The sequence below is a fragment of the Meriones unguiculatus genome, chromosome 16, assembly GCF_030254825.1.
Source record: "Meriones unguiculatus strain TT.TT164.6M chromosome 16, Bangor_MerUng_6.1, whole genome shotgun sequence".
Lineage (NCBI taxonomy): Eukaryota > Metazoa > Chordata > Mammalia > Rodentia > Muridae > Meriones > Meriones unguiculatus.
The window spans coordinates 23,199,054-23,226,068 of record NC_083363.1 but is presented as its reverse complement, the minus strand read 5'-3'; the positions used below and the strand labels follow the sequence as shown (position 1 = coordinate 23,226,068).

The window sequence follows — 27,015 nt, the reverse complement described above, 5'->3', positions numbered from 1 at the left end:
TTTACATGACAACTAGTATTCTTCCCTTTCCTGTCCCTTCTGAAGACTCACCTCACAGCCACACTTACACTGCAGTAAGTAACACATCTCTGAACCACTTGCAAATCTGACACTAACCTAGAATCAGGCCACTTGGGGGCTACACATACACTCAGACACATAAACACATCCTACATATATCTTTACTTTGCCTGAACAAATCCACTCCCTTTGGGGTTGCACAGCAAATAGCAAAATGAAAAATGCCTGTTTCAGTTGGTACCATATGGTAGAAAGCTTTAGACACTTTTAAGAGAGATGAAATAAGAACCTAAATTGCCAGCATACACCTATAAATCCCAGCTCTTGGGAGGCAGAGAAGACGAATCTCTCTGAGTTTGAGGCCAGCCTGTTCTGCAAGGTGAGCAAGGAGAGCCAAAATTACACAGAGAAACCCTGTCTCAAATAAACAAAAGAACTAAATTCCCAGGGGCAGGAAAGACACAAGCCACACCTATATTTAAGACTCTGCCAGGCTGGCTGGCTGGCTGATAAAAATGTTAGTAAACTAAAATGCTACAAATCCTGAGCAAAAATTATCTCTGGAATTTTGTACCTCCCCACTTACAACTTCCTAATGGCCATTCAATGCTGACCTCTGTATCTGACCTAACAGCCTTTCAACTATCAAGGGGAAAATAAAACAAAACAAAACACTTCACAATCTCAGCAGACCAATAGCTTCTATGGATACAAAAGCTAAGGATGTCATCATGTATCATCTAAAATCTAGATGAGATTTCCCCACCTGGCTACAACCTTCCTACCTGATGTCCCCAAGAAAGTATGAAGTAAATTCTCTGATTTTAGAGTTTCTTTACTTCTGTGACTATGAAAGCACCTGTAACCACTTCCAACATATGTCATGTTGACCTAAATCCAAATTCATGCTAACTTATATACAGCTCAAAATAAAACTATTTCATATTCCCTTTGGAATGAGAGCTATGTTTTTTATAGAAAGAAGCAAATCTAAATGTAACAGATATCAGATGATTGATATGGAATCTGATTTGTAAGCAGGTTAGACTGTGATATGGTTAAGTAGAATATTATTTTTTTAAAAGTTACAAGTTGAAGTATTTAGGAATGATGTCCTCATATTTCAACTTTCAAATAGTTTGCAGAGAAAGTACATTTGAATATAAAATGTTATACAATATTAACAGTTGTTGAATTAATGTAGATGGTATTTATTGTAATGTTCTTTCTCCTGAGTGCTGGAATTGCAGGCATGTATACCAGACAGAAAAAGGAAAACAACAGCAACAACAAAACTTTAATATACTGAAGGAATCAGGTGCAGCATTTGAGTAATGTGCTATAACTGCTACAGCTCAGTTTTAACCATCTCTAGCCAAATATCACTTTCTCATACTTTTCTACCTTATCAGAAGTGATCAGAGATCGTGGTTCAAAGCTTGATGCACCAGAAATGTGAGCTAAGGCTGCAGCCAATGCATCCACTGCCCCTTTCTCTTCTATCAGTCTTTGAGCTGATGGTCGGAAAAAATCAACAGCAGCATAAGAGACAGAAGCCAGAGACCTAGGGTGTAAAAATAGTGAACATTCTTGGTTAAGATACAGGGGAAAAAAGTAAAGGCAAAATCATAAATGGGAAAAGAAAGAGTAACATTTCCATATAATAATGTAACTAAAACCCTTGACTACAATTGTCTCTTATTTGAACTAGGAGAGCTTAAAGATGAACAGCCTAATACAGAGGAGAAATTACTCAGCAAGGTCAGAAAGCATACCTGATGGCATCCATGCTTTTAGATTTAACTAAATCCATTGTAGAAGGTACACCTACACGTTTAAAAGTAATTCCCTGAAAATGAAAGAATTATATTAAAGAAAAAGGAAGTTGTCATAGTTAATTTCTAAATTAATAATTTGTTGAATTTCCATTTCTTCAAAATGAAAATTTCCAAGCCCTAGCTGATGAAAAAAACTGCCTTTTCTAATAAATCATCTATAATCGACTCAAAAAAAAAAAACGAAACAAAAAAATTTAAAAAATTGTCCCTTAGTTAAATCATGGAATTTCACTTGCAAAACAAAGTTGATTCAAAAAAGAAAAATGTCTACATTTTAGTCTGTCAACATTTTTTCTCATCACTTTCACATTATAAAATACATTAATATATAAAAATAAACGTAAAGGTAGGTGGTAAAATGTGAAAGACTATCAGAGAGTGAAGACCATAAAAACTGTATTTTTTAATAAATCTGGCTATTGTATTACCAACCTATCCTAACACAGCAAGGACAAATCAGTCAGTTACCCATTCACAATGCTTAGATGATACTGAAACCATTGACACACTTTCAACTTTACTATCAACGGAGAAATTCAAAGAAAAGAGGAGCATGTCAAATCTTCTTTCACAATAAAAGCTGTATAATACAAAGTCTTGCAACTAATATAAATTAAATTCTCCACATGTTTGCCATCCAAATGCACTTAAGCTGAGAAAGTTAGGTTCACTTGTGAGAACAAATTTTAAAAAACCACTCTTGTAAGGTGCCGTTTAGATAATAAGCCTGGAGTAATTTCACTTCACTTACAGCTTTCTGCTCCACATATCTCAGCTGGCCTCTTTCTCTTGGTTGGTAAAAACAGACACAAATTCCTGTCCGGCCAGCTCTACCTGTGCGTCCAGAGCGATGGATGTAAGATTCAACATCCTAAGAAGAAAGGAGGAACTTCATTTTATAAACTTGGCCAGCCAAGTCATCCTGCTGGTGCACTTATAATCACTTCTCAGGAGGCTGAAGCAAGAGGATCAACCAAGTCTAAGGGCAGCCAAGGCTGAGACCTTGTCTCAAGCAACCCACTCCCACAAAAAAAAAAAAAAAAAAAAAAGTCAGGTGGAGGTGTTGTGTGCCTTTAATCCCAGAACTCAGGAGGTAAAGGCAGGTAGATCACTGTGAGTTCAAGGCTAGCCTGGTCTACAGATTGAGTTCTAGGATAGCCAGGGGTACACAGAGAAACCCTGTCTTGAAAAATAAAACAAACACCAAAAAAAAAAAATTAGGCATGGTAGTGCAGCCCTATAATCTTAGTACTTGGGAGGCTGCCGAGGCATTAAGTTTAAGGCTAGCCTGTGTTAAAAAGTTTCAGGCCTGCCTGGTCTGAGACCATTTCTCAAAAAAAAGCAAAAATAAATTCAATCCTTCTGTACTTTACGACAGCACAATTAATTTATAGACATTAAAATTCTACGGTAAAGTTCTGAGTTTAAAAGCTATTATCCAAACGTGAATATGGACAACAACAGACATCTAAAAGAGGAAGAGGAAAATGTTGCAGGGTCCAAGGCTAGACAAGAAAATACAGATAACGAAGGAATCCTGGGAGCTAGAGCCCTCCAGTTAGTTACCTGATAGCAAGAGGTCAGTCCTGAAATTACATACATAAGAGTAACATAAGGGATGAGCAGGCTGTATTTACGTACTTAGAAGAATGAGTGTATACACAAAGAAAAAGAGGCTATGAATTTGGGAAAGCAGCAGGGGTATATACAAGGGATTGGAGGAAAGAAAGAAGGAAATGATGTGATTTTGTTTTGATTAAAAAAAATTAGCTATTTATCCACATGCACTAGAGTTCTGTATACAAAACTTTAAAAATTCCTTAATGATGTTGTCATCATTTTTTGGTTTTGTTCAGGGATTCGATTATGTATTCATGGCTGGCCCAGAACATGCAGTCATCCTTCAGCCTCTGCTTCCTGAGTGCTGCGGTTTTAAGTATGTGCCACCACGACTGGCTCCTTATCTGATTTTGTTGATCAATCTTTGGATGCAAACAATAACGTTTATTTACATGAACAGTACATCTGATCAATGTACTATCATCCTAACAAAACACAGGTTAAGATCAACAACAAACAAAAGACCAATTTTTCACATCTCAAGCAGTATTTTGTAAATCTTTCCTACCTGTGGAGGAGAACTCTGAATCACCAGGTCAACTTCAGGAATGTCCAAGCCACGAGCAGCCACATTGGTTGCCACCAAAACTTTAAAACTCCCTTCTCTGAAGCCTTTCAAGGTAATTTCTCTTTGTGACTGTGCAATGTCCCCATGTAAACACTGGGCATTCTGTTTGAAAAAGGAAAAAATAAGTGTATAGATCATACATATCGAGTATCCCAACACCATTCAGTCTGTGCCCTTGTGTTGTTGTTTTTTCCCCAATTTTATCTTTAATAACAATGTATGCTTCTTTAAAACAAACAAACAAACAAACAAACAAACAAACAAACAAACAGGGCTAGAGAGCTGGTTCAGGAGATAAAAGCACTTTGTCATCAAGCCTGCCAATCTGTTTTTAAATTTCAGGGACCAAATACAGCCAAAGAATAGAATCCTGCTCGCTTTCCTCTAACCTTCACACTCACACTATGAGCATGTGCACATGTGCACAAATACTAAGCACATAGATAAGTGAAAAAAAATTTAAAATCCCAAACATTCCAGAAAATATGAAAATGTTTCATAAAATGTAAATCTTATTTAAAATTAGCCTCCTAAGAAATAATTAATTGGTAATAGTTTGAAGGATAGTTGTCTATAGAACTTCTATTTCCACAGTATCAGGGATTGAATCCTTTGTTCATCCTAGGTCAAGGACTGACTAGGGAGTACCAAAGAGTCAATCACTGAACTACATGCTAGACTGAAATGGTTTGTATACTTCCTTTTGTTCTGCAGACAGTCTTAAAATGTAATCCAAATTAGCCTCAAACTCATTATCTGCTGCTGCTTTAGCTTCCTGAATACACAGATTACAAGCACCAACATGGCCAGGTTTTCTGTTTGTTTGGATTTACTACAAGTGAATTTTAGCCAGGCATGCCTTTAGTCCCAACAGTCAGAGGCAGAGGCAGGTGGATCTAAGTTCAGTGTCAGCCTGGTCTAGAGAGCGAGTTCCAGGACAGCCAGGAGGGTTGTATAGAGAAACCCTATCTGGAAAAACTTAAAAAAAAAAAAAAAAAAAAAAAAAAGTAAGTTTAAATACTTTTAAAGACTTATATGTGTTTTATCTGCATTTATGCCTATGCACCAAGTTTTGCACTCTCACGCCAGAAAAAGGGTACTAAACTGGAGTTAGAGATGGTTGCCAGCCACCATGTGGGTGCTGGGATTCAAATTCTGGTTCTCTGGAAGAGCAGCCAACGTTCTTAACTGCTAAGCCATCTCTCTAGCCCCAGTAGTTTCCTTCTTATTATTATTATTGGTTTTTGGAGACAGGGTCTCTGTTTTGCCTTCTTTGGCTGTCCTGACCTCCTTTTGTAAACCAGGCTGACCCAGAACTTCACAGTGATCCACCTGCCTCTGTCTCCCGAAGTGCTGAGATTTCAGGTATGCACCCAGCTGCACCCAGCTGCAGTAGCTTTTTTTAAAAGACAGGTTTAAGCCTAAGTTGGTCTTAAATTAGCTGCACTCCTATCTTCTGAAAACTGGGATTCTAGGTTAGCTACCATTACTGGCTAACTGGCTATTTATTTTAAACATTTTTGTTTTAAAATAAATACAAGAGGTCAGGATTCTGGTAAATGCTTTTAATCCCAACAGTCACAGGCTGAGGCAGGCAGATCTCTATGACTTTGAGGTCAGCCTGGTCTACAGAGCAAACTCCAATTCAGCCAAAGCTATATAATGGAACTCTTTCTTGAAAAAAGAACGAATTAAATTAAATACACCAGAGCAGGGGAGATGTCTTATTGGTGAAGCACTTGTTAAGCAAGTTTGAATCTTGAGATTGACTTCCCCAAATTTTTCTAAAGCCAGATTCTGTAGTCGGTGTCTGTAATCCCAAAGCTTCTACATTAAGATGGAAGGTTGAGACAGGAGGATCCTAGAAGCTCATCAGCCATCTAAGCTAGGCAAACAAGCAATGCTATTTCAAACAAGGAAGAAAGCAAGGACCGACACTCAGTTACCCTATGACCATCACACACTCATCATGGCACAATATTCATTCTCTCTCTCAAACACACACACAGAACTGAGACTCTTTATCACACACACAGAGGGAGAATGTGAGCCAGAGAGTGAGAGGGGGAGAGGAGGAGAGAGGGACAGAGTAACAGAGAGAGAGGGGAGAGATGCTACAGCAGTTAGGAGGACATGCTCTTCTTGCAGGTCAGTGGCCAGACCCTACATAGTGGCTCATAACTGTAACTCCTATGAGCTCTGATGCCCACTTCTGGTTCCTGTGGATGCTGCATGCATGTGGTGCACATACATGCCTATAGTCAAAACACTCATACACACAAAATAAAAATGAAATTTTAATAATAAAACAAAATACAGCTAAGTGGTGGTGACACACGCCTTTAATGCCAGCACTTAGGAGGCAGAGGCTCGTGGATTTCTGAGTTCAAGGCCAGTCTAGTCTACAGGGGTAGCTCTAGGATAGCCAAGGCTACACAAAGAAATCCTGTCTCAAAAATACACACACACACACACACACACACACACACACACTCTCTTTTACACAATTCACTCACTGTATATGCAACAAATTTGTGTCCATAAAAGTGGGATACTCCTATCTTCTGTTTTACAATCTAATTTATAAATTTAATATAATGTAGCCCTTTTTTTGGTATGTGAAAGTGGAGTGTTGTGGATAGAAACATGTTTTTGTTTTGATCCCAGGTGTAAGATATGGGACTGATTCAGATTGTCCAGAGCAGCAAAGTATTTGCCTCATGTCAGCTCTGAGAGGGCCTTTACCAGCTGCAGATAGTTTAAATCTGAGGACTCAAGAGGGAATAAATGCCAGAGCCAGAAGAGATCTGAGAAAGGCTGCTGGTGCTTCCCCCCCACTGCTGCTCCTGCTTGCTGTTGATACAGTAGGACGAGAAGTTGGAGATATCCTGAAATGAGGAATAGACTTGCCCAAAGAACCAGCAGGAAGCAGCTAAGAGAACTCTGGCCCCTCTGCCACTAACACTTCCTCTCTACCACCCAGTGTTGGGGTAGTGGAAGGGATTGGGGTGGAATAGGGAGAAAGAGATATTAAGAAACTAAACTAAAAGAGTTAAAAAGTAGCAGTGTAACAGTGGAATGCCATTGAATTTTTTAACTGCATGCACTTTCTTCATATGGATGCAAAAACTTATTCTGGCAGTATCTTACCGATGAACACCAGTGTTGTATATAAATTTTCAGAAAAACAATGCTGCAGTGAAAAACTTTTTACTTAACATCTCTGGATATGCCCATGTACGTGTATTTCAGAAGGACACTTAGCTAGAAATTTGAGTCAAATATAATGAATATTTAGACATGTTCCATATTTGGAAAGGGTGTCAACCAAATATGACAAAGACCTTGGATTCAAAACCACCCCCCAAAATTAAGACTTATTTTTATGTGTATGGATGTTTTGCCTGCATGTATGTCTGTGTACCACATGTATCCATGGAGGCCAGAAGAGGGGGTCGCTAGATCTCCTGAATTGGAGTTACAACATAGGAATAGGGCCTGGGTCCCCAAGAGCAGTCAGTACTCTTAACTGATAAACCACTTATCCAGCCCCCAGATTTTTTTAATTGCTTTTGCCAAACTACTATAAAAAGTATCGTACCCACTTAACTTTATTTTTGAGACAGGGTTCCTCTGTGTACTCACTTTGTAAACCAGGCTGGCCTCAAATTCACAGAGATCTGCCTGCCTACCTTCCTGAGTGCTGGGATTAGAGGCATGTACCACCACGCCTGGCCAATAGTCTGTATCTATTTCAATCTATCCAACAATGTCAGTGTGTTATAAATCATAATCCTTATTAATCTAATAAGTATTACTAAATCCTTATTAAACTAAACCTACTTATGCTATACTGACATGTGTGCCAGCAATACTTTTCCTATTTTTTTTGTAAAAAAAAATATGTGTGTGTGTGTGTGTGTGTGTGTGTGTGTGTGTATCTATGCATACATGGGTATTTTGCCTGCATGGGATGTCTGTGCACCATATGCAGTGGCCACAGTTGCCAGAAGGGAGTGTCAGATCCCCTGGAACTATTATAGTTAAGAAATCAACTGATAGGGGTTGGAAAGATAGTTCGGCGGTTCAATTCCCCGCAACCACATGGTGGCTCACAATCATCTATAAATGAGATCTGGTGCCCTCTTCTGGTATGTAGGCATACATGCTGGCAGAGTACTGTGTAAATAATAAATCAAGCTTAGGTAAAAATTCTTATACATAAATGCTACCTAGGAAATAAACATTTGAACAGACTATTGCTAAAACAGTGAAAAGATTTGAGACTGGAAAGGAACAAATGAACACCAATGAACAACGGGGAACAACTGAATTAGCATAAGGAGAGTACTATCCTGAAATCTGTGTAGTAGTGCACAACCTTAATCCAAATACTCAAGAGGCTGAGGCCAGCACGATACACACACTGCTACCTTATTTGTTTGTTTGTTTTTGTTTTTTGTTTTTCCAGTTTCTCTGTGTAGCCTTGGCTACCCTGGAACTTGCTCTGTAGCCCAGGCTGACCTCAAACTCTGCCTGCCTCTGCTTCCCGAGTGTGCCACTATGCCTGGCTTATACACACCTTTATAAAAAGTACTTATTTTATGTCCATGTCTAAGTGCCCACATTTATGTATGTGTACCATGTGCATGCCTGATGCCTGAAAGCCAGGGGATTAGATTACTGGACATTGGAATTACAGACAGTTGTGAGCCACCAAGAGTACTAGGAACAAAACTCAGTGACCTTAACTACTGAACCATCTCTTTAGCCCCCACAAAACAAATCTTTATCTTACAGTGACTCTGGTGACAGATAAAAGATGATGCTGACAAAGCAATTAGTAGCTTTGCATGAGGTCTAGACCTGAACAAACACTTGGCCCTAGAGAGCAGTGGAGAGCGGATGTTTCTCATTAACTACAAAGAGTCAGAAGAGACAGATTTGGTCCTGGCAAAAGAGGCAAATGTAAAATGTCCTCAAACGGAAATTGCTTTTTATGAGGCTGGAGAGATAACTCAGTGGTTAAAAGCACTAGCAGCTCTTCCAGAGGACCAAGGTTCAATTCCCAGCTCCCACATGGCAGCTCACAACCACCTGTAACTCCAGTTCCAGGGGATCCAACACTCTAACATACATACAGGCCAAACAACAATGCTCATAAAATAAAAATCAATTATTTTAAAAAATTGTTTATTAAAAAAAATTATTCACTTTCTTGTCCAGAAGATAAATCTCAGTAATTATTTCTATTTATATATTTATTGAGTCTTGAGTTTTAAATTTACTGTTATAAAAAAACTATATTCTAATGAAAAGTTTGTTACATATAGGCAAGTTGGGATTTTTTATTTTTTATTCCATTAACAGCATTGGTTAATTGAAACTACTTCTTATAGTTGTTTCTTTTATCAGAAAAAAGTATTTGATATCATTTATATCTCCTGTGAATATAAGGTTTTTCCTAAATGTTGGGAAATGTTTCCAGTAATCACTAAATCAGAAGTTACTTTCAGTTGTTATACAGAATGACTATTTGGGGGGGTTAATTTGTCTATGTATACACCAAATAGGTTGGTTGATTGCTTTTCTGTTTCCTAAATCATTTTTTAATAGTTATTCTCATTTATGTTGTATATGCCATGACATCCTGAATATACCTGCTGGCCTTGAATTCAGAGATTTGGCATGTTCACCACACCCAGCTTATAATTCATTCTTCTAACACAAGCTTAAAATATTAGATTGTTACCAACTAAAATTGATTCTATCAACTTTTATATTTTCTAGTTATTTTAAATGTCTTTGAAAAGGGATGAGGAAATGGTTCATTGGGTAAAAACATGTGCTGCATAAGCCTGAGGATTTGAGTTCAAATCCCCAGAACAGGTGTGAAAAACCAACTGTGCTCAGACCTGCAACACTACCGTTGTGGGGAGTCTGAAGGCTGGAGGGGAGACTAAGGCAGATGATAGAGCAGGATACTTAATGTCCTCCTCTGGCCTCTATGAGCCTGTGCACACATGCTTATATTCACATAACATACAAAAGTAGCATATAAAAATTTTTTGTTTTTCAAGACAGGGTTTCTCTGTGTAGCCTTGGCTGTCCTCAACTTGCTTTGTAGACCAAGCTAGCCTTGAACTCACAGAGATCTGACTGCCTCTACCTCCCTAAGTGCTCAGTTAAAGGTATGCACCACGTCACCTGGCTATCTGAAAAATTTTCTAATGAAAACTAATAGGATTTCCTCCTAACATCATATAAACCTCAAAACCACAACAAAATTAAAATTTTTATTTTTTTAAAAGATTTTTATTTTAATTATAAGTATGTATGTACCTGTGTTTGGGCAAGTAAAAGTGAGTATTACTGGTACCCAAAGAGAGATCCCTCTGGAGTTACAGGTTGTGAGCTACGTAATTTGGGTGCTGGGAGTTGAACTTAGGTCCTATGGAAGACTATTTTTAACTGGAGGTATCTCTGCAGCCCCATACTTTGACTTTTAAATTTCTTGAGGCTGGCTCAGTGGTATACTATTTGTCTAGCATGCATAGGGCCCTAGTTTGATTGTTAGCAGCAGAAAAAAAAAATCCTATTATGACTTAACAAGTAAAAAAATGTTTGTTACAATGCCTCTCTGAATTACCCAATTTTGAATAGATTACCATTTGATCCACAAAGAGCATGTGCATTTTTTCTTAATGACACATCTCCATTATCTAGAAAAAGCAGAGAAAGCTTACCTGCTTTATGTGTGGATTCATGGCCATTTCAGTAACGTTCTTCTTGGTCTCACAGAAGATAATAGCCCTCCCTTCAGATCCACTGTAGACCTGAAGGACATCTCCAATAACTGCTGGTCTCTGAGACCAATGGCACTGGATAGCCAAATGCTTCAAGGAAAGAAAAGGCAAAATATCTGTTTCATCAAAAATTATCTTTTAAAGGGATTGAGGATGTAAACTCAGCTTGCAGTGTTTGCATAGCATAAATGAAGTCCTGGGTTAGATCCTAGCACGACCTAAAGCAGGAATGGTGACATGTACCTGGGCAGTAATCTCAGAACTAGCCTAGTCTAAGAGTAAAACCCAGTCTCAGACAGACAGAAGGGCTAGGGATGTAAACGAGTGGTGAACCATTTCACCAACATGGACAAGCTCTGGGGCCAACACTAGTAGAAGAGAAAAGATGAAATATTATATAAACTTAGCTAGGAAAAAAAATTCAGAAACAAAAAGGTATCATGTTGTAGAATTATATTTATACGAAATACTCATAATGGGTATATCCAGAGAAGTAAGATTTGCAGTTGCCAAGGTCTACTAGGGGAAGGACAGAACGGGAAATCATTCACTAAGTTTCAGAGCTGCCTTTTGGGATACGGAAGACAAGACTGTGGTTACGTGTCATAAATATAATACTAGATGATACTGACTTATATACAAGACCAGGCCCTGGATTCAATCTCAGAACCAGAAACAATGAGTAAAATAAAATAAAAGCCAGATGGAGAAACATGTAATAGAATAAAGCATGAAGGCAGGTGTAATGGATCCAGCCTCCCTATCTGCTATCTCAGCATTTAGAAGACGGAAATTGCTGATCTCACACCAAGGTATACAGCCAGATCCAACTTCAAAAGGAGATAAGGAGGGTGCAATTCAAGTGGGAAGCAGAAAGATAAATTAAGGCAATCTTTACTACATAGCAAGTTCCAAGTCCCTGTCTCAAAAAAGACAAACAAAAAATAATATAAAAATGAAAATAAAATGTTCACTAGTATCCAGATGCTGGGTACATATATTTGTAAGTATATTCACTATAAAAGTCTTTCAACTATCTGAAAGTTTACAATTTTCACACCAAAATGTTGGGAAAGGTTATACTGCGTTTGAAATCTAATATTCTTTTTTGTTTTTCAGCTTATCTTTCATTTAGTTATTTACTGTATGCATGTTTGCACATGACAAGCCACAAGTGCATCTGTAGAGAACAAAAGGAGGAACTTGTGGAAATCAGTTCTCTCTCTGCCATGCAGGTCCCAGGAATCAAATCCAAGTCATCATCAGGTTGGCTGCAAACACCTGTACCGACTAGATCAGCTCACTGACCCTATTTTATGCTTACATATTTTATTTGTTTGTAAGATTTACTTGTTTTTAGTTCATGCATGTGGATGTTGTCTGTATGTCTGTGTACCATACACATACAGTACCCAAGGACGCTAAGCATCTCTCTCCAGCCCTCTCATATTTTTGTTTTCAACAGGGTCTCACTACATAGCCCTGGCTTGTCTGGAACTGGCTACTCAGATTTGCCTGCCAATGCCTCTATACACCCTCAATACCAATAATAGAATTAATAGTATGCACCACCAAGCCTGCTTACCACAGATTCTACAATATTTATTTATTTAAAAAATAAATGATATGGCAATTACAGACTACTTGCAGCAAAGCATATTTTAAAATACCACCTATAATGAAGTCTTGTTCTTCCTATACCTCAAAAAAAAAAAGGAAAAAAAATCTGAATCAGATCAAACCCATAATTTAACCAACATGTGAAGTAACATGACAGAGATACACTTAAGACTTAACAGGCTCAGAGAGACATCTTAGTAGTTAAAAGAGCATATTGTTCTACCCGAAGACCTTGGTTTAGTTCCCAGCACTGACACAACCATCTAACTTCAAGTTCAAGGAGATCTAATGACACAGATGCAGGTGAAAACTCATCCACATAAAATAAAAGATCACTCTCAGTGTTGCATGCATGCCTGTACTCTCAAGACTTGGGAAGGGAGCTCAGAGCAGGGTAAGAGATGTGGCTTAATTAGAAGAATACTTATCTAGCGTGCATGAAGCCCTGGGTTCAATCCCCAGTACCACAGACACCTAGTGTAGTGGCACTTGCCTATAGTCCCAACTCTTGGGAGACAAAGGCAGTAGGATCAGAAGTTAAAGGTCATGTTCTGCTAACAAGTGAACCTGAAGCTAGCCTTAGAAACATGAAAATGGAATGATGGCTGGCACTCAACTGCAGGAGTGAAAAATATAAGAAGGACAAAAAACCTTTAAAGCCTAGAAAATAGTATACATTTGTTATGCCATTATTTCTTTGTATATGTTTGAAAATGTCCTTAATAATTGTTTTTCACTGGTACATTCTACATTTTTATTTTAAAACCACTAACACTGGGGCTGGAAAGATGTCTCAGTGTTTAAGAGCACTGTCTGTTCTTCCAAAGGACCCGGGCTTAATTCCCAGCACCCACATAGCAGCCCACTTCCAAGGGATCTGACACCTTCACAGTGATGCACATAAAAAATAAAATTAAAAAAATAAACAACAACACTAACATTACAAAATATACAAAGCTTCCTCTGACCATTTAGCACTTCAATGTATCCTTTTCAAGAAATAATATTGGTATTCATTCTTTTTGTTTATACTTTTTATAAATAGCATAATTCTATATGTAGCATTCTGTAATTTTTTGTCCTTTGTGGTGCTGCAATGGAATCCATCTGACTTGGTTTTGAGGCACTCAAATTCATCCCATTTAACTGCTGTATGCACTCTATGGGTTATTCCACTGTTCTAGCCATTATTTTGCCTACCAAATGGGCAGAGGGATATATATATATATATATATATATATATATATATATATATAGTATATAACTTATAGTCACAAATATTGCACATAGTACCGCTAATTCTTTATTATAAACATTCTCAATTTTCTTTTAATGACATATTATTAACCTTTCCCACAGGTTTCTTCTTCTTTCTGTTTAGAAAAGCTTCCCTGGCAACTCTCTCAGGCAAGCCCACACTCATCCTCCAATATGTGCTTTCTTCTTGAGCACCTCTTTCCTTCTCTTAGCCCACAAAGTCTTTATTAAAAATGTTTTCCAGCAAACCTCAACTTTTTAAAAAAGATTTATTTATTTTATGTATATGAGTGTTCTATCTGCACTTACATCTGCCAGAGGAAATCAGTTCACATTATAGATGGTTGTGAGCCACCATGTGGTCGCCGGGAATTGAACTCATGACCTTTGGAAGAACAGACTCTTAAACCACTGAGCCATCTCTCCAGCCCGCAAACCTCAACTTTGCACCAAAAAGAAAGCAAGACTCCCTCTTCAGGAATCAAGTAACTATTCACTTATTAATTTTGCAAGAAAAATTTTCAGCACATGGTATGAGATGAAGATTTGATTTTTCTTTTCAGTCTTTTCTTTTCACTTTACTTGTGTATGTGTGTGCCTGGTGTGCACAATCTTGGGTACTGCTCCTCAGGTAACCACCCACTGATTTTTGAGGGCCAGGGTTTCTTACTGGGCTGGAATGCACCAACTCAGATAGGAGTGCCACCACACTGGGTCTGTTTCTTCTGTGGATTGTAGGAATGTAAGTCAGGTCTTCATGCCGCAAGGCAAGCACTTTATACCCACTGAGCCCTCTCTCCAGCTACATCTACCTAATTATCTTAATACTACTCAAAAGTCTGTTTTACCTACACTTACTTATTGTCTGTGTGTTTGCATACCATGGTTCATGTGTGAAGTCAACAATTTGCATAAAGCAGTTCCCTCTTTTCATTATATAGTCTTCACTCAGGTCATCAGGCTTGGTCGCAGGTACCTTTACCTATGGAACCATTTCATTGGTCCCAGTAACATACACTATTTTCTCATTAACAACTGCCTTCTGACATAATCTTTCTTTTTTCCTTTTTTGGATGTTTTATTGTTTTGAGACAGCTCTTCACATTGTAGTTCAGGCTGACTTATGTATCTCACTATGTAGCCTCTGCCGACTTTGACTTAACAGGATACACCTGGCTCAGTCTCCTCAGTGTTTGTACCACACCTGGCCTCTAGAGCAATAAATGCTTCTGGCATGTTTCCACAACTCCTTTTATTTAGCTTTGCTTGTTCACAACTCCTATCTACCCCCCAGTTTCAAACTGTAGAAATACACATGACCTGGTTTTCCTCTGGGAGTTTGTAATTGAACTTATGGCCTCACAAATGTTAAGCAAGTGCTCTATCATTAAGCTATGGTCCCCAGCACTACATATGTATTTTACTAAGGGCAAGAAAAGAGGTGAGGCTTGAAGAGATACCTCAAACTTGAGTTTATTTAGCTTCATCAAATTTCAAAAGTAAACACCAATTAAAAAAGCTAAAATCTACATGCTGGCAAAGCTACTTACTTCCACAGTGGTTGCAGCTTTTTGAGTCATTTTTCCAACAAGGTCAACCTGTTCATATCTGGATTTCATGTATTTTTTTGCAACTTTGTATACCCACTGTGGGCAAGTTGCAGAAAAAAGTAAGGTCTGAGGATTGTCTTCTGAATCTTAAACAAACAAAAAGAATTCAAATGTTTTCTTAATATCCCATGATGTAGCCAGCTTTTAAAAATCACCTCAAGCTTCAAAACAAAACAAAAACAAAAAAATGAAAAATTATGAACCTGGGGCAAGTTTTTAACATACAAACGTCAATGCAACTATTAAACTTTCAAATGAAAAAGAAAACTGAACAAGGAAGAAAAGTAAGAGCTTAAGAAAGAAATGGTAAATGAGTTAGTAAATCTACGTGGAATAATTACAGAACGATCAGAAGATTGCGTATGCTTTTGTACTTGCTTTTTTAGGGAAAGGATACCAAGTAACTTTAATTTTGTTAGAATACCAGGAGACAAGGTAATAAAAACTAGGACATGAGTTCACAAGCTTTTATCAAAGAACAGCGGCTCATATACTTATTTCAACTAGGACATACCAGTTTTGTAGGATTCATGAATAATATCTTCAACTTGTTCAGCAAAACCTAAATCTAACATTTGATCTACTTCATCAAGCACAACATGGCGCAGCTTCGAAAGATCCAACCGGCCACTTTGCAAATGGTCTTTGATCCGCCCTGGAGTCCCAACAAGGATGTCAATACCATTCCGAATTTGATTAACTGTGAGGAAAGAAAGAGCAGGAATATGTTAAGATCAAATGTCTGCTTTTCCACAGATGTAAAATTAATCAATATAACTCTCAACTCTTTTATTTACTCACTCTGGCTTTGATATGATGTTCCACCATAAAAACATGCCACACTGAGTTTTCTAGTTATATCTTTGAAATCTTTGGCTACTTGATTTGCCAGTTCCCTTGTTGGTGCCAAAACGAGTACCTGAGCAAGAAATTTAAAAAACAAAGATACATCTTTTCTAAAGACTGAGGGAATTTCAACCAGAAAGGATATTTCTATAAAGATGCATTTAGAGTAAGAATCTCAACATTAGCTTCATAAGCATTTAAAGACAGAGCTGGGTGTATTGTTAGTGGCCAAACAACCATCTGTCATGCATAAACTGGATTTCATGCCCAGCCCTAGGGTGTGGGGGCAGAGAACACAAGTATCAACAATAAGAGCAGCTTATATTTACTACAGCACATTTTATCAGACTTCAAAAGTCCCTTTCCTGAGTTGGAAACAGTTTAGTTGGCAAAGTATTTGTTTAGCATGCGCAAAGCCCAGTGTCCAATCCTTAGCCTTACATAAAAGAGTGATAATGTATCCTTACAATCCTAGCATTTGAGAGGTGGAGGCAAAAGGATTGTCTTCAACTATACAGTGACCTCAAAGCTAGCCTGGGCTACATGAGACCCTATCTCAAAAAACAAACAAAAAGTAAATGCAAGAGTACTTTTTTTTTCTTGTCCATATATATATATTATATTCTATATACATATATATATTTATTTTTTACTTATTACAATTTATTTACTTTGTATCCCAGCTGTGGACCCCCCTCCCTCCCTCTTCTCCTCCCTGTCCCTCTCCCAGTCCACTGATAGGGGAGGTCCTCCTCTCCTTTCATCTGACCCTAGCCTATCAGGTCTCATCAGGACTGGCTGAACTGTCTTCCTCTGTGGCCTGTTAAGGCTGGGCCCCCTCAGGAGGAGGTGATCAAAGAGCCAGCCAGGAGTACTTTCTTCATGAGGTTCCCAAGCTGCTTTTTATGATTTCTTGTCCCTCTCTATTCCTCCCCTTCACACTTATATTACTTCCCTAAAATACAGATATGTATCTATAGACAGAGAGACAGACACTGAACATTATTGCTGACTGTCCAGCTCATCCACTCAAATGAAAGGTCAATGAATGTAAAAGTTTCTGTCAGATGAGTCACTGTACTCTCTGCACTTTAAGAGGCAACTGCTACAGAACAAGCACTCCAAACACACTTGTCAAAGTAAAGGCGGTTCTCACACTAGATGCTTGTGCTTTCTATGAACTGGTGAATTTCATCAGTGAATTAGTGAGCTTTGTCATGAAAAACAGAGGTGGCATTAATATGCCAATTCTACAGACATGGAACTTGAGTCACAGTGAAGTTGTAAGTCTTGCCCAAGGTCCAATAGCTAGAAGCAGTGGAGCTGTGATCTCAGGAACAGCCTTCTAACAGACTAACATAGGATATAACCGTTTCCTTTCTGCATTACTTGAAATTTTGTAAAAATTACTGCATAACCTGCAAATTTCAACAAAGAAAGACAATTTATCCTGTAAACCAATACAGCCAACATGAAATGAGATCTTAAGCCATTCTGATGTTATTCTATTCATATGCATGTGAGTTTGCTTTTATAGTGTAACATTAGGAGTATTTAAAGGCACAAACATACCTGTTCAAAACAATATGATGACTTTTCTTCTTCATTGTTACAAACCTTAAAGTGCACACAGGTTCTAAAAATGTCAAATTTTAGACTAGAATTTTACTAGTTCCCGCTGCTATTTGATTATTGCTACTTATAAATTAAGACATATCTCTAGTACCCAATTAACAGCAATATCACTGCTGTAATAACATCATAAAGCCAGACTATTAAATAATACTCAACATTTACTGAATTGCCAAGTGAGTATCTCATTAGGAAATTCATTACTTAAAAGCAAAGGTCAGGAATGAAGAGAAAGCTCACTAAAAGTAGTAGATATAAATCCTTCTATAAGGTAAATTGACTTCATAATACAAAGTTATGGAAGGTATCTATATATCCAGAGATATTTCATTTGTGTTCATTAACTAATCTATTTTAACTTTTCGCAAATTTTTTCCTATGTGAAAAATACCAAATTTTACTCTAGGAATCAAATTTTAACTTTGTGAAAAAGGGGTAATGACTCTATAAGGGAAGGGGTAAACCTGACCTTGAGACTAGTAAAATTCTTTCAGGGTTTGGGGTACAGCTCAGTGAGAGAGCATGAGCTTAGCATGCACAAGGCCCTGGGTTTGATTCCAGCACCAAGAAAAAAACAAAAACAAAAACAAAAGATTACTTTTTTCCTCTGTCCCTTTTCATTAATGTTAAGCGCTTTTACTCCCTTAATAACCGTTACCTTTGGTGAGCGGCTTTTTTTAATTGTTTCTTGATTTCTTTGGAGCCTTTCAATCAAGGGTATGGCAAAAGAGAATGTCTTTCCTGTTCCTGTCCGGGCTTGAGCAATTAAATCTTTTCCTTCATATACAGGACCAAAGGTTTTAACTTGAATAGGAAAGAGATATGTTACCCCTCGACCTGTAAAATGAGATTTCATTAAAATTTGTGACTAGCATTAGGAAAAAGTAAATTCATTTGAAAATGACAATCCTTATTCTTCCATGACTGCCTACAGACATATTACCCTAGTAATGTTTACAGTTATTCCTACCCCAAACAGAAATTAGAATGAAACTGGTCTGATTTGACAAACACATGTAACTCTTACAGTTAAACCAAGTCAGAATAAAGAAAAGAATGATGTAGAAATAACTGCAATTAAAAAGAGGGGGCTATTTATCTTTCATTTTCTTCTTTTGGTCAGAAAGGCACCAGAGTTGTATAAAATCAGCAGCAGATTTTCAACAATATGAAAAGCACAGTACCTTTCAGAAGCTTTATGGTCTCCTCAGAAATAGAGAAATTAGAGAAGGCTCCTTCCTTCTGTTCACGTGTTAGAGTCTGTCAAAATAAAACCAAACTTCTAAATAATATAGTCTCTATTAACTGTTACTCATTTTGAGAGGCAAAGAGAGGCTTCTCAGACAGAGTCTCCTGCATCCTGGGCTGTCTCAAACATGCTATGCAGCAAAGGATGGTCCTTAATTCTGACTCCAACTCCAGAGTACTGTGATTACAGTTGTACCTGGCTAACCATTTCTATAAATGGCAAGCTTATTTATTTTTTACACACATACATAAATATATACATAATCTCACTCTATATGCCTGGCTGTTCTGGAGTTTGACAGGGTAGCCTCAAGAGAGCACCTGTCTCTGTTTCCCAAGTATGAGAATTAAAGACATATACCACCATGTTCCATCCCATAAAGTATCTTCAAAAATAGATTTTCATCCTTTAGTGTCTTTTTTTTAAAAAAAACTATGTTTATTCTTAATTCATGTGCTTGTGTGTGTACCAAATGTGTGCTGGTACCCAAGGAAGTCAGAAAGGGCATCCAGTCATCTAGACTTACAGAGCCTGAGTAACAGGCAGTTGTGAGCTGCCCAATGAGGTTGCTGAAAATTAAATCTGGGTCCTCTTCCTAGAGGACTCATGCACTCCTAACTACAGAGCCATCTTTCTAGGTCCTGCACCCCACATGCCCTTTTCTCCTCCTCAAGACAGGGTTTTCTCTGTGTAGCCCTGGCTGTCCTGGAACTCACTCTGTAGACCAGGCTGGCCTCGAACTCATAGACTCGCCTGCTTTTGCCTCCTGAGTGCTGGGATTAAAGGCATATACCACCTTCTCCAGCTAAACCTCCCTCCCTTTTTAATGGAATATGCTATATTCATTCCACCATATTCAGACAATTACAGAACCATGAAAAACTACTCCACTATTGATGCATATAACACTATCACTGGTCTTTATATATATATATATGCACACACATAGTTTGAAAAAAAAATTTTTTTTTGAGTCAGGGTCCCTCTACATAGCCCTAGCTGTCCTGGAACTCACTTTGAGGACTAGGCTGCCTTCAAACTCACAGAGATCCATCTGCCTCTGCCTCCTTAGTGCTGAGATTCAAAGTATGCCCCCACACATAGCTATAATTTGAATTTTTGGAAGCTTGAGCTGTTCCTTATTTGTACAAGTGTAGTAGACTAAGTTAAATTTAAATATATAAGTTCCTAAAATTAGGTTGTTCTCAAGCCTCAATTTGAAAAAGGCAAACAAACAGAGATAACATCTACACAAGTGTGACTGCATAAACTAATAAAGTCTGCTCTAAGTAGTGAGACAAAGCAAGTGGGGTCCACGGCCCTCCTCTGGACTCACCAGGCACAAGGCACAAAAATGTACAGACACATACATACATGTAGGCAAGTACCATGTGGCAGGTCACAACCACCTCTAATTCCAGTTTGAGGGGATCTGACACCCTCTTCTGGCATCAGTAGGCATCAGAAATGCACAGAGTATACTTAAACATACATGCAAACAAAACAAGGGAACTATTCTAAGAGGTGCAGCAGATATAATTCCAGCACAGCTGGGCATGGTGGTGTGCACCTTTAATCCCAGCACTCAGGAAGCAACAGCAGGTGAATTTCTCTCAATTCCAAACCAGCCAGCAAGCGCTACTGAGTAAAACCCTGTCTCCAGGGGAGGAGAGGAGGGACTCTCCATAGTGGTATGCACCTGTAATGTCAGCCCATGGAAGGCAGAGCCAAGAAAATAAAAGACTGAAAAGTCACCATCAGCCACCTGAGAGGTCTGAGACCAGCCTGAGCTACTTTAATGAGACCCCAATCTCTTTTTTTGTTTGTTTGTTTGTTTAATTTTATTTTTATGTACATTAATGTGAAGGTGTCAGATCCATTGGAATTGGCATTATAGACAGTTGTGAGCTGCCATGTGGGTGCTGGGAATTGAACCCAGGTCCTTTGGAAGAGCAGGCAGTGCTCTTAACCACTGAGCCATCTCTCCAACCCCTATGAGACCCCATCTCAGACAAATAAACAAACAACTACAGTAGGTCTTGAGTAGACTCTATACTAAGCCTGTCTATACTTCCCAAATTTTAAGATCCAGAGAAACTGCTTAAGAAAGGAAAAATAAAGAAGGTGGGGTAGAGGCAAGTTGGTTCAGTAGTTAAATGCACCTGCTGCCAAGCTTAACAACCCGAGTTTGATCCCTGGGACCCTCATGGCGGAAGGATAAGTGATTCCTACAAGTTATATTTTGACCTCCACACAGAAAGTAAATGTTACCCAAAAAAAGAAAGAAACAAGGGCCAAAGAGAAAAAGGCGGCTCAGGTTTCAGCGCTACTGGTTCTATGGTTCAAATAAGAACATTAGACACTAAGCAGGACACAGTATATAATCAATTCTAATGAATCTAAAAGATCACGCTGGCCTACATTTCAGAGACATAATAATGTATACCTCCTCCACTGTATCACTTGATTTATGAGAATTTTCTAGGGATGACACTCGCTTTGACCTTCTTTCGTACTCATCAACATCCCCGTTTGGCAGGTCTTTTCTTCTTGACTTATGAGATGGAGAGAATTCATCTGAAAATCTACTAAGTCCTTCTTCAGTGTCTCCGTTTAGCTTCTCTCTCATTTTAGCTTTTTTGGGCTTGGGAGCATCCAGGTCATCTGCAGCACCATTTTCTCTTGTTTCTGTTTTCTCATCGGATTCAGAATGGTGCCTTGACTTCCTTCTATCACTCTGCAGACAAGGAAAGTAACAGTGACAAGCTCTCCTTTTAGGACTTTAAAGAAACTCAACTATGATTCCCCAACCAGCTAAACTCAACCTACAAGTACACTCAACACTCTACCTGCAAGAAATCCAGACTGGTTAGTAATGCCGGAGTCTGCATCTTACCTGCTTCTACTTGTCATGCCATCTCTTGCCTTTTCAAGACTGAGCCTCTACAACATATCTAATCCCATCCTAAAGTTTTTAGGAAAGTTAAATAGTTCCTTCTCAGGGAAAAACAAACAAACAAAAAACAAAAACGAAGCCTCAAAATTATTTAATTAAAATACAAATAAAAACTTCTACATCTCCAAAAGGGGAAAAAAATGTATTGAGTACCTACCCATCATTGTGTAATGCTTTCGGCTTATCTTGTTTAATCTTCATAACCCTATCAGGGAAGTACAGGTCCATAATCCCTTATCCGAAATTCCGAAATCCATAAAGCTCTGAAAACCGAAAGTGTTTTTGTAACTTATATGGAGACAAAACCTTATCTGATCTGAACTCACTTGACTGCAAAATTTAACTACAATGAATGTGAAGCTACTTATTGTCTTTATCCCATTTAGTATGACTACCCATATGAAATACTAAGGCCGCAGGTCCCCAACCCTTCTAAGGATTTCCAGCTTATGAGAATTTTAAAGCACATCTAGCTCCAATGATTTTGGATAAGGGATGGTGAACCTGTATTATCTTTGCCACTTTTAAAATGAAGAAACAGGATTTCAAAGGTCAAATACGTGCAAAGGTTCTAGAGGCTACCCTGCAGGTGGAAGTGGGAGGAATGGAATGTAGCCCTGCCTGACCTGAGAATCTATGTTCTTTCCATGGCATGCTTTCTCCCTGACTTATTTGTTCAGTTCAGATACAGGGTCTTATGCAGTTCAGGAGCCTTTGACACCTGACGTTCCTGCCCCCCCTCCAAGTGCATGGATTACAAGCATGTACTAGTAGACATAGCTCTCCTTCAACTATGACAACTGATAGATTAAAGGAAAACAAAACTATGTAATTTATGCAAAACCAATTGTTACACTTCCATAAAGGGCTATAACACTGACAACTAAGACTGCTTATGTTAACAGAACAAAAAAAGCCAAACACCAAGGCACCTTTCTATAACTTCAATTTTAAAATGCAAAAGTAAGACCAGAGAGATGGCCCAGTAGGTAAGAGCACTGGCGACTCTTCTAAAGTACTCAGGTTCAATTCCCAGCACCTGTATGGCAGCTCCAAGGGATCTGACAGCCTCTTGTGGCCTTATAAAACAGGCATGCACATGGTACAGACATAAAAACAGGCAAAACACTCATACATACATATACACACACACACACAAGCAAAAAAAATTTTTTTAGGTTTTTTAAAAATACCAAACTGTAGGCAAGTTCTTTTTTTTAACACTTACAGACCACAAAAATTTATATGGAAATTTAGTCCTTCAGAATCACTTGGTCAAATATATAAATCACTTGCTTCGGTGCTACCTAATAAATTAGCAATAATTCATTATACTAAAAACTATAAGCACTGAATTTTCACCATGCTTATATAATTTTTGAAGTGTTTTAGCATTAAATTTTCTCATTCATAAAGTAGTTGGAAAAAACTGAGTAATATGTGAAAATGCCTTAAAAAAATCTCTATCATTGGATATTTAATTAACTGTACTAGTCCACAGCTTCCTAACCCATATAAGTCCTATAGAAAAACAGACTATTTATAGAGCAAGCATGGGGTTTAGGGAGATGAACTTTAGGAAGAGGGAGCGAGTCAATGTAACACCTCTAAGTCCAAACCCAGCAACAACTTGAAGTGCTGAAAACTAACATCACTCTCTGCTGGCGCCCAGGGCCTGACAGTCTCCTGTCTCCACAGCTGTGTGAGGCTAACTCTTAGCTCTCAACCTTTAGTGCTTCCTCTCCTCACCCTTACTTGGAAGCTCTAATCTTTGCCCTCAGCACACTTCTGGACTCTTTTTCTCTTCCTTCATTCATTTTCTAAGAACTTGAATTCCCTAGTTCAAAATATCCAAACTAGAATTATCTTCAGCTCAATGCTCTATTTCTGCTGATTGGTATTCTAGTCCAATTCCACATCTCTAGGTCTCTTTCATAAAGGGCGATCAACAAGCATAACATACTGAAATATAAGGATACACAAAGATCAGTCACTTTCCTCATAAATCTTTGGAAACTATTCAGAATATATAAGAAAAGTTAACTTTACAAGGAAGCACATAAAAGTGCCAATCACAAAGAAAACACTGGGACAAGACCTTGAAGGGGAGTGAGATTACTGTTCACTGGTGTGGTTGGAAAAAAAATCCAGATCTAATCAGATGCAAGATTCAGATGTGAAAGGAAAACTATGTTTTTCAAGAGGAACTAAAATTAAAAGAATTGATTGAAGATTACACTTATAATCTACCATAGGAGCCTACAATAGTAAAAAATTCAAAGGCTTGGGAGTTGCTATTTAAGGGGCAAAGAGTTTCAGCTTGGGAAGATGAAAAGGTTCTAGAGATGGATGGTGGTCGTGACAGCAGAAGAATTCTATTATAATGACATCAAGTTATACACTTAAAAATGGTAAAAATGGAGCTGGACAGATGGCTCATAAGAACACTGGCTGCTCTTCCAGAGGTCCTGAGTTCAATTCCCAGCAACCACATGGTGGCTCATAACCATCTATAATGAAATCTGGTGCCCTCTTCTGAACATGCACACAGAACATTGTATACACAATAATCTTTTTTAGAAAATGGTAAAATCGTGGGCTGTGGTTGTTAAAACTGCATCGCTGAAAAAAGAAGTGTCAAAATGTAAATTCCAAATTTAGTGTATTCTACAAAACAGAAAAATCAGAGTTGGGAATATAGCTCAATGCTGGGCATTTGTCAGACATGCCAGTGGCCTAAGCTCAATGCCCATTAGGAAGGTGGCATGGAAAACTGAAGGGAAGAGGGATGGCTGGCTGGCTATAATTTAAAGTTTACCTTGGTGATATAAATCCCTTATCTCTAGCACTCTACAAAATAAATATCAAATGTCATCTTTCCAAAAGTCTTTTCATCCTGCTCAGCTTTTTTTCTCCAGGTCAAATGTCTCCAGTAAAAATTTTACCTGTGCATTTTCTTAGAACCTTAAGATCCTCTACTTTTCGAGGTTTAGGGGGGGGTGTTGTTTTGTTTTGTTCCTTTTTTTATTTTTCGGACGGAGGTATGGGTAGAGCCTATAAAATTTCCTCTAGCGGCTCCCGGTGGGCAGGACCATTTTGCATACTTAATTAGTTTAAGCTCCTTAGTACTCAGCAAAATGTGGCACAAATTAGCCTCAATGAATACCTGTGGATTGAAAATACTGACAGTAAGGGCTACTCCAACCCCACGAACTCCACCATTGCCAAACCCTGGTCACCCTGGCTGTGACGTTATTCCTCAAGCTTCTATTACCCAATCATGGATGGTTGTAACCCTAGGATAGCCTTCCCTGAGACTGCTGCAGACACGACGCCGCGACAGAGAAGCAACACATAGGCAAAGCCATCATCTTTCTTAATTATGTTCTTCGAAGGCCCTGGAAAACCAAATGAAGGGCCTCGCCGCCACAGAAAGGGTAAACGAGCAGATTCCACGGCGATGGGAGCTCAAGTGTGCCCATCTCTTGGGAGAGATCCAGGCGCAAAGGCCGACGTCGGGCTGAGGTGCCACGAAGCCGGGCCGAAGCCTAGGTCCGTTCTCCTCCAGGTCTGGGCGTGCGGCGATGGGGATGGTCCCCGGGACCTCAGAGGACCGAGCACGGCGAGGGGAAGCCTTCCCTCGGACGCTCGCGCCGGATCCTGACAGGTCGTCCCCTTCAGAGACCGCTCCCCTCCCCGCCCAGGCCAGCGCAGCCCGAGGGAGGCGCGGCCCAGCCGCAGCGCACCTTTTGCCTCTCCTTCCTCTGGCTCTCGGACTCTTCCAAGGGTGCCTCGAGCTCCATGATGTCTCCCCAGAGGAGTTTCCCGGGCATTACTGGCCGCCGCCACCTCCCGCCGGGTGCGGTGGCCACGACCACCTACGGGCACCGACAGCGTGAAAGGAAGCGGGGGCAGGGCGGCCGCGGGCCAAGGCCGTGCGTCACTTCCTGGCCACGCACCGCACGGCGGGAGCAAAGCCTCCCGACTTCTCCCGGAGAAAAGTCTTCCGAAGAGCCTCAGCCCTCCCTCAGCCAATGAAAACGCGAGACGCTCCTGCGGGCCCGCCCACGCCCTGAAGTGACAGGCTTCTCTAGAGCACGGGCCAATCGCCAGGAAGGACGCGCGCGCCTCGGCGCAGCACGCATTCCCAGCGTCCCCCTCCCCCACTCGGAACGCCTCCCTTCCCGGCATGCCCTGGCAGCGCCCGAGCAGCCCCCTCACGGGCGGTGGGGAAGAGGGGTTGACGCGCGACGCAGCAGCTCCTGGGCGAGCACGAACCGAGGCCCGCGGGAGCGCCACGCGCCGTGCAGCCATTCGCCGCCGGAAACTGCGGCTCTCCGCCCCGCCCCCCGCGGTGGGTGGAGCGTTAGCGAGTAACGGCTTCCCGCGGGGCGGGTGGACGGGCAGTAACGCCGAGGCTCGCTGGGGTCTGCAGGGTCGGGTGGGTGTGAGGCGGAGGGCGAGCCGCACGGACGTCAGCCCAGTAAGCAGGCGTTACGTTATGGCTTCATTTTACTTCTCACGTTCCCCAGAAGAAAACCCACCGAGAAAGGAAGTCATTTGTCCAAAGCCCGTAGCGCTGGCTGTACCAGAAAACTGATGAGAATCCAAGATGGACGCACCAGTCTCAGAACTAGTTTCCCAAAGTTGGAAGGGGATTGCTCTTATGGAACAGAAGGAATAGGAAAAACAAAGGACCCCAAGCTAAGGAAAGCAAGCCCGATGTGTCTGACATGACCTATTTGTAATAATCTTACTGATCAGGATTAACCGCCTTTGAGTTAAACAGAAGATACCAGTGCCAGCGAATTGACTTCTTGATCTTTTTGTGTATTCACAAAGAGTGGGTGCGATCCCCAGAACCTCATGGGCCAGGCGATCCTGCCTGAACAACCCCAGATTTCTGTTTATCATTTAATGATCTCTTCATTCAGTCATCAGCTATTTCATTCCTGAGGGAAGACAGCAAACTTGAGATGTGGGAGCAGCAGC

General features: G+C 39.7%; 1 protein-coding gene across 4 annotated transcripts in view; it reads right to left on the bottom strand.

The window, feature by feature from the left end:
* Ddx50 (DExD-box helicase 50) overlaps positions 1 to 25,980 on the bottom strand; it is a 33,205-nt gene extending 7,225 nt beyond the window's left edge. Inside the window, exons 1-13 of one of the 4 annotated variants that reach the window (XM_021651455.2) lie at positions 25,770 to 25,909; positions 22,181 to 22,286; positions 21,514 to 21,804; positions 19,003 to 19,078; positions 18,477 to 18,655; positions 16,142 to 16,259; positions 15,855 to 16,040; positions 15,281 to 15,426; positions 10,794 to 10,943; positions 3,988 to 4,149; positions 2,611 to 2,730; positions 1,797 to 1,870; positions 1,426 to 1,585 (exon numbers count right to left, since the gene is read on the bottom strand). In XM_021651455.2, coding sequence (XP_021507130.1) covers positions 1,426 to 1,585; positions 1,797 to 1,870; positions 2,611 to 2,730; positions 3,988 to 4,149; positions 10,794 to 10,943; positions 15,281 to 15,426; positions 15,855 to 16,040; positions 16,142 to 16,259; positions 18,477 to 18,655; positions 19,003 to 19,078; positions 21,514 to 21,696 — 1,554 coding nt within the window. In that variant the 5' untranslated portion in view covers positions 21,697 to 21,804; positions 22,181 to 22,286; positions 25,770 to 25,909. Of the gene's footprint in view, positions 1 to 1,425; positions 1,586 to 1,796; positions 1,871 to 2,610; positions 2,731 to 3,987; positions 4,150 to 10,793; positions 10,944 to 15,280; positions 15,427 to 15,854; positions 16,041 to 16,141; positions 16,260 to 18,476; positions 18,656 to 19,002; positions 19,079 to 21,513; positions 21,805 to 22,180; positions 22,287 to 25,297; positions 25,746 to 25,769 lie in introns of those variants that run through there. The other 3 variants (XM_060369454.1, XM_021651454.2, XM_060369455.1) reach the window with 3 other exon arrangements.
* Positions 25,981 to 27,015: the final 1,035 nt, after the last annotated feature.